Here is a 17,997-nt window from a genome sequence, read left to right as displayed (position 1 = left end):
AGACAATGAAGTCATCTAGTCTGCTCACCTGTCCATTACAGGCACAGAATGTTTGTACTTGCTCCCTGGCAGTAAGCCCAGAAACCTGTTTTTGACAGAAGCACATCTTTGCAAGAGCATTCCAAACCTGAACTTCTAAGACTAACGGAAATGAAAGTTTTTTAGTAGTTGTTATTATTATACATTTCACTGACAAACACCATCTCCATATTTTGTATTAAAGCAGCTTTTTTTTCCTGTTCGAATTTGCCTGGCTTCAATTTTCAGCACTTACTACTTTCTCCTGTCTGGGGAATTTTTTTGTACACTGGGATCATCACACCTCCTCACACAATCACACCTTGCCCATCTGCTCTTCTGATAAACTAAGCAGACCAAATTCTTCAAAGTCTCTTGCTAACAGGTATTTCTCTCAAGCATCCAAATACATTTTGAGGCTCTTTCTGTGGCCTCTTGTTATTATCTTTTCTTAAAGTTTGGGCATCAGACTGGGATACTACTACAGCATGTCATTCACTATAAAGACAATGAGAATCACTTTCATGTTTGTATTTACGTGCAACAATTGAATCTTTGAGCCCTTCCGAACTCATGGGATTTCGTGATATCCTCTTGGTTCTGTTGTCCAGACCAAGTTCTTTTTCAGAGTTACAATTTTCAAGAGACAATCTCTCTTTTTTAGGACTGGCCTTCATCTCCTGCAGTGCAGTGCTGCACTAACATATGTTATGTTTCAGTGGGACCAGCTTACCAAGTGAATGAAGTCACCCTGTTTTTTATTTCTATTCCTCTTGATCTTTGTCTCATCTGCACTTTACCAGTAGTGATTGCGTTGTTACTTGCAGATCACTGATGAAAACCTTGCATTTTGGACATTTTGGGTCAATGCCTAGAGAAACCTGGGGCCATACCCCTTTTGATGACAATTTGCCATGGACAGATAATTTTGTAATTGATTAGCTAAATAAATTTTAATTCAGAGTATACACTTAATTGATAGTACACTGCCAACTCTTTAATTAAAATCTCATATTAATTAGTGCAATACTTGATAAATGTACATAATTTTTTTTAGCAACCAAATTCATCAGCACTCAAGGAGTGAAATAAGATTTATTGAACAGAAGCTGTTCTGCACTAATTTATGTTGTCTGCTTTTTTAAATGTATCTGTGCATTAACTGAAGTCGTCTTCCACTTCCCATTCCTTTTGATCTGCCACATCGTGTTAGCCACATTTTCATCTGTGGTTCAGTTTTGTCCATTCTGAATTTCTACACTGTATTCCCTCTCCATCAGTCTTCAGACATTTCACTATCGTTAAATGTTCTATTAAGATATATTAATGTTCTATTAAGATATATAAGACAGATATTTCTAAGTGGGAAATCCTGTTGGCCTGATTTACTCTTACATACAGGTTTACTAATTTATGTGTGAATCCCAGGTAGTTGCCAAAATCCTCTCTTCCTAGTGAAAAAATAAGGTGTACAAGCATTATCTTGGAAAGGACACAGGTAATCGTGATTTTTCTCTTTGAACAGAGTAAACGTATCAAGATCTTCTGCATTTTCTGTACTTTAAAAACATTTACATTTTAAAATGCTCAAAGTTTGCCTTTGACATCCATAAGGAATATTTTATTTCTAGTATTTTTTAACAGTTCTCAGACTTAGAATTTTTCTGGTGCTGCCAAACATGAGCTTTTCCCTGAAGTCATTAGCATCCATTATCACTTTTTTTGTAACTGAAACTTCTGATTTAAATAGATTGCTATCTGATTCTCTATTCCTTCTCTGTGAAAATTTTGCCATTTTTTTTTTTTAAAGGCTCCTTTCCTGCTACTTTATTCCAAAATGGACTATTAATCAAAACAGTTGTCATTCAAGAGAGACTGTTGTGGCTTTTTGGCTATCTAGTTAATATCTTCTGAGAAATGCCATCTTTTTTCCTCACACTTGATTTTGCTTCCAGTGTTATTATTTTTGGAAATGGCACTTTGGGATGCCAGCTTTGCAGTACAGCGTATGGGATAGGAATATTCTCTCATTGCCTCTTGAATATATTAAAGTCCCTAGGAGCTACATCTTCCTGTCTATTGAGTAACGAATGTTTGGTTGAGATCCAAATTTAAGATGCCCTGTGTTAGACATGGTATCTTTGATTAGAGGAAATATTATTATTAAAGGGACTCCAGCCTGTGTTCTCAGACTCCTCCACAACTATGATGTCTCTCTGCATATGCTCCCCATGGCTGTTGCAACAAGGTTCTTTGCTTTTTCTTTGTGCTGATGTGATGCTCTGTAGCGATCCCTCACCTGCATGACTAGGCAGTGTTACTGAGCACATTGATGCTCATGATACTTACATGATCACAGGCTTGGACAGACTAAAGAATGCAGCCAGAGTGTCTGAACTGTTGGAAGAACAAGGGGAAAACTCTTGTCTTCAGTCTTCCCATCAGTTGCTGGTTGCTACCACTTTTCTTTTTACAGTTCTAGCAGTTTTTCACCGCACTAGAAGGATGCCACCTGCCCCATTTGTACAGCTCCCACTTCTGAAATGTTGTGGTGCAGGATCCATCTTCTCTGATTCATGGGATAAAAAGGATCTCAGAATTTGCATTACTTGAGTTTTCCTCTTTCTTAGGTCTTCTCCAAAGTCCATGCAGACCTGTGTAACCTTTGTTATTCCATGCACCCACCTGTTTGTTCCAAAATGTGCCATCAAGACTTTCCTACGAATCCATAATCCTTCTGAATCTTTTCATTGAAGTTTTCTTCCTGTGATAGTACAGATTGCTCTAGATGTTTTGATTATGTTGTGTTACAGTTATACACAAAAACATCACATGCAAGACGTATGGTTTTAGCAGTTGATAATATCAGATGATTTCCAGAAGTCCTTTGCCAAACTGAGTTATTTTATTATTCTGTGATATCTCCTGATAGATGTAAATTCAGACAAAAAGAGTATAATTAATGTACACTGTTTTTATTAATATTTTCGGTATGACAAAATCAGACAGCATGAGGAACATACAAATCTGCAATCTCAATTAGAATAAAGGAAAATGAATATACAACTATGTCACTAAATGCTATGTTAAGTGAGAACCATTGCAGGTAGAAAATATTGCACACGAGCCCCTCAGAAAATCCATCCCTATCTTATTCCTTTCATTTTTATCTTCCTAAATTTTAGGAGCTACTGTTGAAACAACGCTGGAAAATATCAGTGTCAAGACAGACATGTTCCCTCTCTCTCCAAGCAAAGTACCTGATGTACATTTCTTTTACAAGTAGGTAAAGAGTCCTGCTAACCAGTACCTCAGCTTTCTTTTGTTTAAAGGAAACTAAAGCTCTAAGGGAAGATCTTTAATGCACCTTTAATCTTTATTGCTGTAGTCAACAATTGGCAGATATGGGTTGATGTGTTGAAGAATATTTTATGAAATCAGCCTACACTGTTTGCTTAAGTCTAAATTATAATTGATGGATAGATGGCGATAGCAGAACTTTGATTAATCCAAGTGCCACTTCCTCTGTCATGTTACTTTCCCATAATTTCTTGTATGTGACTTTGGTGTGTTCACTTCTCATTGTATATTTTCTTTCACAATCATTTGTATTTTTTGATGTTATAAAAATGAATGCATTAATGATAAAAAAAAATTGTTCCAAGTTGCTCAGTTGTTAGCATACTTTTCTTATTACTCACTGTCCTCCATAACAAGAATTTGGGTAATAGTTAGCTCAAAAATCACCTCTATTAAGATGTCTATGTGCTGGTAGACATGTGAACTGAGTTTCTGTGTTTGCTTTTTGGAGCTGTGGGGCTATGCAGGTTATCCTAAGGCACATACCTACATTTGCTGTACCAATTGGCTCTCAATGTTGACTTCAGTGATAGATCTTAATTTGCTATACCACTTTAGGTTTCAACACTTCATGAATACTCAAATACATTTTCTTGACAGATATTGCAGACCAAACCCTACAGTAGTGACCCTACTTTGAGAATATTATAAACTTGACTAACAGCGTTAGTTTTTTTGGAATAACATCCTCCTTACATCCTGCTGTTTCAGAACAGTGTAATATAGAGTTCCTGGACAAGGAAAAAGCTATTGTGAACTCTGTCAGAGTAACACAGCAAGCACAACAGTGTCTGTAATTCTGTTTTTTTAATCTTTCTTATTTGGTGGTCAGGTTTATTTCTTTGCTCAGCAGAAATCAAGCTAGCTAGACAAACAGAGCAGTTCCCCAAGTGTCATCTCAGAGTACTTTGAGATTTGAATGATGTGATGAAGCCTAAGAAGCTTCTATTCCTCCTCCTTGTTCTTCCAGCTGACAATGGCAAAAGTGCCATAGCAAACAGTATTACATTATTATTGCAGGTTGATGAATGATGTAGACATATGAAACAGCAGCATGTATTTACTGTAGTGGAAACATTTTTCTTCCTGTTTCTTATTAGATCTTCAACAGCAACAACCTCTTGTGAAGATGGTCGTGCAACTGTTGTGACAGTGAGATGCAACCCCAACAAGCCAGATCAGGGAGAGCTTTCAGTGCCCAGGTATTTAAATGTTTGTGTCCCAGTAGTGCCTGAAAATTCATTAGGAAGTTTATACTTAAAAGTAATGAAAAGTGCTGTTCTCCCTCATTTAACCTTCTGGGAAGTCTCACTCATTTCTCCTCCAGATCTGTCAAAGCCTGTCATATATAATATGATACACTATCTTTATATGATATTTTTATTATACACTATATTTACAGTAATGTCTGTCTGGATATTACTATTGTATTGATCATACATACCCTCATTCATCCTCCTTCCTAAAAGTTAACCTTTTGAGATGTGTGGGATCCTCTTTGGGATGGGTTATTCATGCCCACCTGAACAAAGCCAAAGAGGCAGCTGCTTCACATGTGACAGAAGAGTGACTGATGTTTGGAGATGTTTATCCAGTTTCTTAAGGCCTTGACAATCTGCAAATTATGCTGGGCAACATGTTACCATCTATCAAATGCTGTGTGAATCTCCTTCAGGTGTGAATCCTTGCTTTCTAGCATTTTGTGTTTAACACAGTGTGAGCTGTGATAACTCACCAGTAGTGAGAAGAGTAAACAATTCTGCTTTTAACAGCGTGGGCATAGACACATCTATGTGAAACATCACACAACTGACGCTGACATGACGTACCTTCTTTCATTTCCTGTTGACATGTCCCTTCTTTGCCCCACTTTGATTAACTCAGCAGTCAGGCAGCTATTTTCAAATAACTAGTGAGGTAGCTGATAAATGTCAAGTAGTATTGCATGTACCTCTTTGATCTCACAGACACAGCATTTAGTATCACATGAAGTTGCAGTACAAGGTGAAAGATATAAAAGAGGAAAAAGATCAGTCAATGATCATGTTTGGCAAAAAGTATTACATTATCCAGAGACGATAGTTACCAGTTATTCAAATTAAGGTAAGCCAGAATTGGCTTTTAGTTATTTAGATCAGAATAACAGATTTTTAGTCCTTTAGATCAAAATAACAGATTCCCGGATGGTACAAGGAACGCATTTACATCAATTTTTCTGCATGGGCATATATCAGTTAAACAACCCAACTTCTTGTATGGCCTATGTGTCACTACTGCTGTTATTACTGCACGAGTGCCCTAGCATTGCCAATACAACTTTGTTCTTCCAGTTGAGTGTATAATAAACTCTTTAGTCTCTCTTAAGCAAAGAAAAACTGTTATCTCTTCATTAACTGGTGAACATCTTCCTAGTAATTAACCATGACAGGACAAGTCCATTCCGTATGGACGACATCACCCAGGCATCATTTTAACAAGAGCAGGAACCAACTTGTGGCATTCAATAGGAAACAGTCATCCAGTGCAGGAGAAAGTGAGAGGTGTGCACCAGTCTAGCTCATGTTGGTGAAATGTTAGAGTAGCTCTGCTGCCCCAGGACTTCTTCTCTTCATTGTAGGTGCGTAGGTAGCACACACTGCTAGGAACTGAACTGTTTCTTTAGACTTTTGACAGCGCAACATCTATTTTTATTTGAGAGAGCATTTTGTAAACTGGGAAAAATTCTTCCCCCCAGATTTATCCATGTACTGACTTGATGGATATTTATCTACTTGTACTGGTTGTACTTACCATTACCAACAGAATATAGAGTGAAGATGCAAACTCCAGAGTGTTTAATAAATAATAATGATGCTTTGCTCTCCCCCTAGCTCATGCCCTGCTGGCACCTGCGATGGATGCACTTTCTACTTTGTGTGGGAAAGTGCAGAAGCTTGCCCTCTGTGCACAGAGCAAGACTACCATGAGATTGAGGGAGCCTGCAAAAAAGGATTTCAGGTACAGCACCCCCAGCTCCGAGTTGTGTGTGCATTTGGGTAAAACGTGAAAGCTATTGACATTCTTTGTGCAAGTGGACATGTTAAGTGCATGGAGAGTTGGGGATCTCCGGCTGTGTTGAGACTCAGGAATATTTGTGCCCATAGCAGCTCTCCTCAAGCCTGTGTCTGTATGGGTAAGACCTAAACTCTAGATACATTCCTACATGCAAGCAAGCTGTTTGCAGAATGGAATGCCTAAAGGACATCAGTCCTTATATAGCCATAATCATCGTGGCAGACTAGACGGATTTCAGTTTAGAAATTCATCTTTTCTTGTTTGCAGTGTTTTTGTTACTGCCTCTTCTAATAAAATATTAGGAAATCCTTTTACTTGTTCAGAACTGCCCTGTTGACAAACATTTCCAAAGCAGGCACAGCCAATTTACAATACCTGTCCAAACCAAAGCATATCAAGTAAAGAAGAGGAAACCCTTTTGCCATGTTTGAATCTACAACTACAATCAAGGCGACGACTGAGTTGACAGTATGACTGAAAACCAAGCATTTGCTTTGGTTTTCTTTTATTGAAAAGATGTCTAACCCATTTACTAAAAAACAGCTTGTTTATTTCAACTTTAAATAGTTCTCTGTTTTCCTATGCACAGCTCATTTTCTGGTGTTCTATGATTTCTATTTGAAAGGAAACCTTATATGTATGGAATGAGCCAAAGCATTGCATTAGGGGGGTTCCCTTGCCAGAGAAAAGGACCAGCACTTGTGAAACGGTGGATTTTTGGCTAAAGGTTGGAGCTGGTGTTGGTGCTTTCACTGCTGTGCTGCTGATAGCTTTGACCTGCTATTTTTGGAAGAAGAACCAGAAGTAAGTGCTGCAAGTTGTGTTGCATATAAAAGTAAACTTGATGTATTAAACAAAAAGACTTGTCATGGATCTGACCTTATGACAATGTTGATGAAAAATACCATGCTCAATCAGTCTATTGATCGACTAGGCTGAGTTTTCTGCTGGCAATGGTTTTCAAAAATGCTAGAATGAAAAATATAGAAAATCCCCAATAATTTTTTATGGGATGATTTCCTTACAGGAGGTGTCTTTTTAACCCCTAAGAGTTTGAGGTTGACTAAGTCCTGAAGCAACATGGTTTTCTCAAGGTATGAAGACCAAAAGGGTTTTTCTTGAGTCTAACTCATACCTTTCAGCAGGACTTCAGATAATCTAAATTATAAAATATTTGAATAGGAGACATTTGTAAAAAAAAAACAAACAAAAAAACAAAACAACAAGAAAAACCCAACTAAAAGAATACCTGTATGGCTTCCTGTCTTCAGGCTGGAGTATAAATATTCCAAATTAGTGATGACAGCGAACTCAAAAGAGTGTGAGCTGCCAGCTGCTGACAGTTGTGCTATAATGGAGGGCGAAGATAATGAAGAAGAAATAGTATATTCAAATAAGCAGTCACTGCTGGGGAAGCTGAAGTCCTTGGCAACAAAGGTAAGTGGTAATTAGTACTATTAATACCAAAAATAATTATTACCATTATTTATCACTGGATGCGATGAGGCTGTGATGCCAATTTGCACCGTGCTTTGTGTAGCCTCTGGCACACACATCACCCAGTTTGCTCTCGACCTGCTGAAACCCACAATGTGAGTAATGATAAGTGTTTCAGGGAATTCAAGAAATGCTTTCTCTTCTGCAGGGAGCTTTCTGAAGCATTCTTTATTGTAAGGGCTGTGCCTAAAAAGAGGCATGGGAAACCTCTCTGCCTGGATTCCTACCAGATACCTCCACTGAAGCAAACACAGCTATTATAGATACAGGAAATTAATATCAGGAACAGCCATCAGTCAGCTGCTTGCGCCTCACCTGGGCTGATTTCACGGCTAACTTGAGAGCCATAATTTTCAGGATTATAGTATTCAGATGAAGAGAAGCATCAGCTAAAGCCCATCACCAGTACAGCAACCTCCTCCATTTTGTTGGAGAGCAATAGCACTAAGCATTTTTTTGCAGCATGTGATGCAGTGTTGTTGTATGTTTGAATTCCTAGCACAGAGGTCTTTTATGTCCTTTGATTATTTCTATAGGGACAACAGAAAGCTGTCATGGTAGATCCCACAAGCATTTTGATCTTTTTCCAAATGCTTTGCAGTCAGTGGGAAAGTTGGTGTTGTCTTTAAGGGAGTCCAGCTGGGGAATCTGTTATTACAGGAAAAAGGTGAATGACATTTTCCCTTTCACACAGTTCTGCTGAATTTAGGGTTGTTTCAAAATAAGGTTTCTTCAACAATAATAATACATAGAATCTTTTGAAAAGTGGCTTTTTTGTTTCTTGTCTAAGTAGTATTTCAGAAAGTTGAATTTTGAGATTTTTTTCCCATGTTCTTTGTTTTCCTTTCTGTTATTGAATGCAATGCAATGTAACCGTGTGTCCTTTCTTTTCTCTTATTTTTCCTTTCTCTTGGTTGTCTTATATTTTTATTAGAGCGCTTTCCTCTTTCCACATAACTGTTCCCCAGATCTCCCTCCTAGGACACGGTACACAGCTAATGTGCAGAACTTCCTTTTGCCTCTGCCTTGACTATTTGTCTTGTAAAGTCAGTCTCTTTCCTTGTGGAAAGGTGAAAAAATGTAATCCTAAGGATTTTGAAAATGTAAATAAAGTGAAAGCACATCAAATTTTATGCAGCTTTCACAACAATGGATATGGATTCAATTTTGAATCCTACGGGAATAATTTTCCAGTAGAACTTTGTAGGATATAGGATGGTATATTTTTGGACATGAAATGGCTTGGCTGGATGTGGCTGGGCGTGATGACCAGTGCTGCCGAGGGTTATGTTTTGCTGTATGCTTGATAACTGTAAAAGCTCTGCTGACTCAATTTGCAGCACCAACCACTGGTTTCTGCCTGATTAGAAGTATAGAGATGAGAGTGTGAGAGAAATGTTGGGGTTTTTTTCTTTTTTTTTTCTTTTTTTTTTTCTTTTTTTTTCTTAAAAGTAAGCATTAGTGCTATAGTATTAGACCACTCAAATGGAAAGAAACTCCAAAAGAGTTTTTTAAAGTTTCTGTATCCATTGTAGCAGGCTCCCTGAGTATTCTCTCCTTTTTAAACAAGCCTGTCAGATATTTCTAAGCTGATTCCCTTTTTTCCTGCTAGATAATCATAGCTGGCAAAGTCAGCTTACAGTACCTCATTAGCTTACTGAAATCTGTGTCCTGTATCCCTGCAGATAACTGGAATTTAATATATATTTCCCCAAAACAAATGTTATAGGCATTATTTTTCATTTATGGAAAGGATGAGGAAATTATCTCCTGATATATTTGCATGTAAAATAAAGAAAAATAATAGAGAAAAGCAGAGGAGAAAAAGAGAAGAAATTTAAATGGAAAAACAAAGAAATAACTATCCTAACTATATGTTCAAGCTACTGGCAATGGCATTTCTATGAGACAAAATATCTAATGAAGCTATTAATGGCTCTGAGAATCCAAGCAATTTAGGGCTAGGACTGTAATATAGTAAGAAATAACTATTATTTTTAATGAGAATATGGAAGTTAAAGAGTCATGAAACTGCCTGAGGATGGAGGCTGTTCTAGTTTCATCTGTTGTCTGTAGCATAACAATTCCGAGTCCTTCAGAAGAAGAAATATATTCTCTGCTGTAGGCAAATGCAGGACAATTTTCTCCTGCTCTTCCTCACATGTGCACCAGACTGTCCTGATCTCTGATGGAGACTCCTTTAAGGACCAGAACATGAGTTAATGTAGTTCCCATTGTGTTTGTGTACATCAAAGATGTACATGAAGATAGGTACATGATGCAAGAGCCAGCACTTCCCAGTGAGTAGCTTTGGGATTTTCAGTAGCTCCAGTGTGGATTGTCAGGTTGTCCTGACTTTGCACCCTAATACCTGCTGACAGATAGGCTGGGCTGTCACCCAGCAGGAAAAAGATAGGAAGAAATCAATCTAATGCCCCTGATTTTTGGATGGCAGAGAGTTTGCAGGCTTTTTGTCTTTTCCAGAAGAGGATTAGGAATGGTGATGCAGGAGCAGGGCAGTAGCGTTCACATTCACAGGCTTTACTCTAAACATTTTCTTTAAAGTAACAAACAAATTACTAAATAATCGTAAACATAGATATGGTTATCTTACAATTCCTTAGCTCTGGCTAACTATGCCATGCCATGAATACAAAATGCAAACCTTCCCTGCACCCTCTAAAGAAAGTACCATGGAAAATTTTCTCTTCCTGACAATTTTTTTGGCTTTTCTCTTCTTCACATAATTTTGATTATTTTGCTTTTTTTTTTTTTTTTTTTTTTTACAGAATTAGTGGTGTTATTAAACAGTAGTCAAACTGTGCTCTTCATTACTGTGGTAGAAACAAAGTCTTTATCAAAGGCTGCTCTGAAGTTGTTAAGAGAAGTGACTGCAGCAACTGGTGCAGTGAATTTGAGATTCCCAGCTGATGCGAACCTGTCTTTTCCATTGCAGGAAAAAGAAGATCACTTTGAATCTGTTCAGCTGAAATCCTCAAGATCCCAGAATATATGAAGAATTAATGCTGCCTTCAAAGAAAGAAACCTGATTTCTATTTTTACAGGACCATATTTTAAACATATTCTGGCACACATTGCAGTAGTGATCTCGGTGAGAAATGCTCAGCCATTTAGGAAGAAAGAAGACAGGAAGCAAACCATAAAATTGGATTGCCTTACCAAGTGATTGAGTACCTTGCCAAAAAAAAACCAAACAGATGCTTGGATTCCATACTGGGAATGAAATTTAACTCAGGAAGAGATATACATACTGCAAATAACATAATTTTTTTTGCATTCACCTGGGCATTGCTCAGGCATGCCATGTGATTTATAGGTACCTTTCATTTCCTATCTCTCCTTCTGCACATATTCGTAGGAAATGATTTTCAGACAGGCCTGAATCCTCCTGCCAAGGTTGTGTGTAGTCCTTTACTTGCATACGTGTGAGTTCTCTTAAAATCAAAGTTGTGAATGATACAGGGAACAAGCTTCAGATCAGTTCTGAGCTTAAGAGGATGCTTTTGATTTTAGTGGTTTGGAGAGCTTGGTGGTCTGCCCTTGGCATCTAATGCAAGAGGAATGCTTCTGTACCTGTAAGTTGAACCCATTCTGTTGCCTAGTTCATGGCAAACAGGGCTGAGGTAAAAGTTGATGTTATTGAGTTTAGACATGCTAACTGCTGCTGTGTAAATTGCAGATCTGGGCTCATGAGTTTATAGGCAGTGGTAAGAACGAGCTCTTTAAAGACAGGGAAAGTGATAGCTACAGTTTGCACTCATCACTCTCTGTGGGAACTTGTCCTTTAAAGAGAAGTTGGTGGCAGTTTCATTCCCTTCCCTTGGGCTGCCAATATGCCGCCTTCCCCTCAAGTGCAAGCCAGCAAAGCCTGAACTGTGGAAATAAAGCATGAAATCTCCACTTTTGGAGATCAGGCATCATCTTTATCAGTTGATAGACTTATTAGAGACACTCAGCTGCATCTGTTTCTGGCCCCAGGCAAGGGATGAGGATGAATGCCCAGGGAAGCTGAGTGTGTGGTTGTGCACTTAGGCAGCTCAGCATCTAAATGTTTTCTACTGTCAATACAAGTACCTTCTTTGAAAGAAGGGCACAAAGGGTTCCTTGAAAACTGGAAGCTAGATGGACTTCTTCATGAAATCAGTCACTTTGTAAGCATGAGTTCTTCTTAGAGCCCACCCCAATCATGTCCTGGAATTCTCATTGAAGTCGAACTGGAAGGAGTCTGAAAATAAGGCAAAAAATACTTAAGAAAAAATATGCAAGGCTTGTATAGAGCCAGGAGAAAATGAGGAACCAGTTTTGTCCTGACCTCTGGTCAGACTCGTATTTCCATTCCATTAAAATTACGTAAATTGTGGAATGCATCAAAGCCAGAAGAGACACATGGGCAGAAAAGGTCTTTGTATTATAGGGAATATAGATTTTTCGGTTTTATATGACTGAGCTATATCTGTAAAAGAGGGCCCGCTTTTAAGTAAAATTTAAATTAAATTGAATTTTCTGCACTCTGAATACTTTATTATGCTACAAGCGTGGACAAAAATTTATGAAGTTTAGATTTTTTGTTTCTTTAGGGAAAATTCAGCTCAGTTATTTAATATCTCCTGTCACGGAACACAGGCATTGCTCTTTTGATGGGAGATACTTCAGGCATCTTTACAGAAGTGGTGTACATTTTTTGTTCTTCTTGGGAAGGCACTTCACTTTCCCAACAAAGATTTTTATGGGGTATTGTTGAATGTATATTAAATACGCATTCTTTTTTGTATATTTTGTACCATGGCACACTTATTGTACATTGTATTTGTCGTCATGATGTCATTTATATATGGTTGTCAAAGATGATATGCTCACGGAGTAATTCGCTATGGCTTTGGGATTTCACTTCTTGGATCTTTTATGAAAGGGGTTTTTATGTTGGTTTTTATTCAACTGGTGTGCTGTAGCATCAAAGATATATATCTGATGGGCATTCATAAAATAAAGTGAAAATATATTTGAAATTTTGGACTTGAGATATTTGATGGAACTAAAGCCTTTTCTGACCATTTGCAGTCTGCAGTAGTGATGGACCTTTTTGCTACCACCAAATTGCATGAGTCAACATCTCTTTTTCTTTCCCCTTCTAATTTCTTATGTTTTCCAACCCATATTGCAGTGCATTCTCTAGAACAACATTTTTTCTTTCAGATATCTGCTGTGTAAAAATGCCTTAATGTTTCTGAGCTGTACTTCATTTTTCATAATAGCACAGGTTCGTTTGGTTCCTTTTCTCCTTCCCTTTTGTTTTCTGAATCAAGCAGAAAGTGGCTATTTTTTGTTCGCTCTGATAGACTTTGCTGGATGACCGTTTGCAGCTCTGCTTCCAAAAGGTTTGTCATTGTTCAAAATTCTTCCAGGGAACTTTATAGTGTAGCTGATGCAGTGATAACATAATGAGATACAAACAAATAATACGGACTTTATTGACTTCAGAATAAAAAATCTGCATTTTCTACAGTTAAGCCAGTTAAAACTGGCATATTTTGGTGACCTTTGTGGTCTTTTCTTTTGGTTAAAGACATAGCAGGAAGGGGAAGTTTTTATTTTCCCATGAGAGGTAAATTTTGGAAGCCTTTCATTAAGAAATCATCTGTCTGTGACCTGTTCTAGTACTTACAGCAACCTCCCTCTTTTCTCCCACATGGAATCATATTAGAATCTGTTATTTGATGCCATAAAACAATGTGAATTGGTCTGTTATGTGTTTAGTTGATTAAATGGAATGCATTTTATTACTGCATTTGCATGCTTTTCTTTGAAATCTGGAGTCGAGCAACTGAATCTCTTTGAGGATTAAGCACATTTTATGGTGTCTCTGTATTAATTATTGGCAAATTAAGCATAATGTTACTGTCTTAGCTTTGACAGCACTTGCTAGGGGGTGAAATACAGAGAACGTATTCTATCTGGGTTCTGATTATATTGGTTGATGTTTGTAGTCTATAACAGGATTTATTTTAAATCTAGGTTTTGGGAAAATTAAATGTCTTAGAGCGCCACAAAAGGGGTTATCAAGTAGCCTCAAAGAGTTGCCATCTTTGTCCAAAAAGAAGATTACCCTTTAAAAGAAGTTCTTGGACCCTTCATTAGTAAAGGGGAATGTTTTCAGTGTTACGTTTGTTGGTCCAGCCAGAGTCAGTAAGGCCCATAAAACAGAGACAGCTGATTGTAATCAGACAGAATGGGAGATGTTACTATTTAGGAAACCATGGTTGTTGACTCATCTCCAGTAGTGATCACAACATATGCTTCGATGTGAGAGTGAAAACAGATGTGCCAATGGCAAAGACATTTCTTCTGACGCAAGGAATGCTGCTGGTTGGTCCATGTCAAGAAGCACGAAGGACTTAAATTGATGTTCTGGGCAATGATAACCTTAAGAGAAAGCTTCAAAAGTTCTCCTTATCTTCGGTGGTGCTCTCTCTTAAGTCTTTCCCCGTGTGTAACTTTCTCACAGAATCATTTGTTTCTATTTCTTGCTGCTTTTTGAATGCATGGAAGCTGTGCTTCATGGGCAAATATGTAAGGAGATAGATGGAAATAGAGATAAGATTTGCAAGGTCAAACTCATCCTAGCATATATATTGTATCACAAAAAGTGGTGACGTCTCCAGACTCCTGATTGGCACTGCCCACACTGAACATATGTAACAGGGAAGAGGAAGATGTGAAGTGTCTTGACCATCATCTGCCACCATGTTTTGGTATATATAAAGCTGGACTCAACAGGAAGGTCCCATGTGCTGTGAAGCACATCTCTAAAAGCACCTCAAAGCCTAAGTGAGGTAGTGTGGGTGGGTGTTTTGTGTGTGTTTGCTTTAATAAAACACAAGCAGGAATGACCTCCACGAGCATTGGACAGCCCCAAATGGCATCAAGTTGAGCTAGGGGAGGTTTAATCCGGATATCAGGAAAAACTTCTTTACAGACAGGGTTGTTAAGCACTGAAATAGGCTTCCCAGGGAAGTGGGTGAGTCACCATCCCTGGATGTGATTAAAAACGGTTTGGATGTGGTGTTCAGGGACATGATTTAGTGGTGCATTGTTAGTTAGGGTAGTGTGCTTAGGTTGTGGTTGGACTTGATGAGTACTTGATGAGTACTACTTTCTTAAGAGTACTAGTCGTGTGAAGGGTTGCATCAGAAAAGTTCTTAACCAGAGCTCAGATTTCTGGGTGGAAAAGTATATTTTGGACTCTTTGCATGGATTTTTTTTTAATTATTATTTATTTTGTTCAAGGAGAGCATGATTTTTTTTTTTTTTTGAGTAGGATTTGGTCATTTGGAAACAAGTACTAGAAGTTTTTACTTTAAAAAAATGTTTCCTTTTGGAATTTCTTAAACTATGACTAAAACCAGTTGTATTTACTTATTTCAGGAAAAATGACCACTGAGAGACAAAAGGATTGTGTTTTTGTTTTCAAGTTTTGGTCAGGACTTAACACTCTCCCTACCAAACTCCACCTTCTCCCCTCCCCCAAAAAACTGCAGCCACCACTACCAAAAACACATAATTTCCTTTACTTCAAATAGAATTGTGATGGTTTTATTTAGTCTTATTTTTCTGCTCAGCCAACTGATTTTTCAGGTTCCCAGCTATGGTGCTTGGGGCTCCATGTAAGGAACAATGGCAGGATCCTCTGTGCTTTGAGGTGATTTACTTCCCTGTTTACATATGATAGGAGAACTGAAGAGAAGGGTTTTATACAACTGGAAACCAAATCTTTTTATTGTTTAGAATTAGAGAAACACAAATGATGATGTGAAAGGATAGAAATAATAATTAGAAGAAATAACTAATAATAATATGATGTTTCTCCAAAGATTTTTTTTGCTAGTCCAGTGTGCAAAGCTTTTGCCAGACTATGATATTTTCCTTTTTGTTTTGCTCGGTTTTGAAACTAGATTACTTGAAGTATTGGACAATATCAGATAACCTGCATGCTGCAGAAAGCAGTGAAAACCTTTCAAAAGATCTAAGCAAATATAAGTCCAGAACATTCAGTGGGGATGGAGGTTCGTGTGTTGGTTTTTTTTTGTTGTTTTGTTATGTTTTTTGCATGTGTTAAAGGCCCACAAGCAAATGGCTTTCAAACTACCTTAGAATTCAAAACATGTTCCAACACAGACACTGGGTCATTTTCTCAGTAGTGCTATCAGAATGAATGAAACCTTTGGGATAGTGAGATCCTCACCTGCTATAAATTGATGCCAATTTAGATTTTAGGGATGCTGTTGGTCTGACACAGTGCCTGTCATTTCAGTGTAAACTTTGTGATCTGAGAAAGCTTGTTCAGGGATATTTATCTTGCTTAGGGATATTTATCTCAGTCTTAAGTAGCAGTCCAAGATAAATCAGGGGACTCTCCACCAAATACAAAGGGAGTGGAGGTAGACTATCTCATACACAGCTCTATATTGCAGATAGTGAATGTTAGATGATGCAGATCTGACTCTGCTTGTTGCTTTCCATACAAATTGATTAGAAATTCTCTCTGGCTTGGGCATTTTTAAGATATTCATAAAGATAATGTTGATTACATTACATTAATATTACAGTCAGATACTCTGACCTTTTGGCATACTATAAACAGTTTCTTAGCACACAAAAGAGCTTACAAAAGTCGCATGAACATCACCGCCCAATCGGAGATGCTTTAAGGGGTCTTGATTGAGAAAGCCAGTGTGCCAAACCATGACCCCTGTGTCACGTATGTGTCATGTAGGAACCAAGCCTGAAGCACTTGGCACTTTGGAGCTTGTGGAGAGAAAGAAGCTGACTCTGTGGGCTGTGCAGTGTCTGTTCTGGGCAAGTCACAGAGATTTGGGTACTGACCAGCTCAATGATGCAGAACCTGAAGGTGTGTAGACATCAAAAGATCTTCAGTGGTGAACACATGGATCTGAAATAAAAAAATAAATTAATCTACCTACGGGCAGGGATTTTAAGAATCTCTTTCATTTTTGCATTCAAAACAACTGCTTTCTTCACCAGTTCAGCCCTAACAACCTGCGCCTTTCCAGAAGTGTGTAAAAGCATCTGAGATTGGCCTTGAGAGAACTTCTGCATCTAACAGCACATATCTCTAGTATCTGCCTTTCAAGCCTCAGTGGTGTTGCCTTTGAAGTCAGTTTTGCTATTGACCTCAGCAGGAATGAGATCAACGGGAACAAGCCCTTAGGTAAATATGCCCAGGCGCATTAATCAAAGGTGTATTTGTTTCCTTAATGTCTTATTGGACTGGAAAAATTGACCATTTCAGATTGTTCCAACTGACTGAGGGTGGCTCTCAGAGAGCAGTTATAAAATCAGGTATTTTGCAGTGGTCAGAGTAGCTGCTATGTGTGTATTGAATTGTTTGATTTGAATGCAAAGGTCACCCCAGAGACAGGTGTAAATGTCTCCTGGATTGCTCTTTTGTTATGTTTTTAGCTTCTGTGTCTCTGTGGTGCTCCAATTCCTCTTACAGCACTGGTGATAGGGAACCAGCTTTGTTTTGGCTGGAGGTATAAAACAGTCTGGGCTAATTTTCTGACACATCTTCTTCTATCTCTTTGCCAACACAATCTAAAATGTCTTAGCTTTTTATAGGCTACCAGTCTACAGTGCACATGGCAGGTTTAAATCATGCCAAATGGGTGAACCTGTGATCAAAGTTTTGTTGCTAATGTCTCATTGAGATGCAATTAGACTTTTTCACATTTGAAAATTATCCTGCATTTTATTAACAAGAGAAGCACTTGAAATGCTTTAATAACATGCCTATTTTTTTCAGTGAGAGGGAATTTATACTTGGCCCTGATAAAGCATTCATCAGAATCACCTGTTTTGTGACATGGATTTTGTAACATAGGTACACTCCCATACATGTGTATGTGTGAACATACACAAACTATTCATGCAGGCTTTTTACCCTTTATACCTGCCCTGGTGTTAAAGGAAAAACTATCAAAGATATAATGACCTTGAGGGAGGAACAAACAAAAATGAAACCATGCTGGA

General features: G+C 38.0%; 1 protein-coding gene across 2 annotated transcripts in view; it reads left to right on the top strand.

Annotated features, from left to right (window-relative positions):
• Window positions 1-13,695, top strand: part of ELAPOR2 (endosome-lysosome associated apoptosis and autophagy regulator family member 2) — a 91,403-nt gene extending 77,708 nt beyond the window's left edge. The window contains exons 17-22 of one of the 2 annotated variants that reach the window (XM_052681019.1): window positions 3,204-3,300; window positions 4,479-4,580; window positions 6,249-6,375; window positions 7,058-7,236; window positions 7,704-7,869; window positions 10,886-13,695. In XM_052681019.1, the coding sequence (XP_052536979.1) occupies window positions 3,204-3,300; window positions 4,479-4,580; window positions 6,249-6,375; window positions 7,058-7,236; window positions 7,704-7,869; window positions 10,886-10,945 (731 nt within the window). In that variant the 3' untranslated portion in view covers window positions 10,946-13,695. The remainder of the gene's footprint in view (window positions 1-3,203; window positions 3,301-4,478; window positions 4,581-6,248; window positions 6,376-7,057; window positions 7,237-7,703; window positions 7,870-10,885) is intronic. The other variant, XM_052681018.1, reaches the window with a different exon arrangement.
• The last annotated feature ends 4,302 nt before the right edge of the window (window positions 13,696-17,997 follow it).

Source organism: Tympanuchus pallidicinctus, unplaced genomic scaffold (genome assembly GCF_026119805.1).
Source record: "Tympanuchus pallidicinctus isolate F22 unplaced genomic scaffold, pur_lepc_1.0 scaffold19, whole genome shotgun sequence".
Classification (NCBI taxonomy): domain Eukaryota; kingdom Metazoa; phylum Chordata; class Aves; order Galliformes; family Phasianidae; genus Tympanuchus; species Tympanuchus pallidicinctus.
This window is presented reverse-complemented; position numbering and strand designations above follow the sequence as displayed.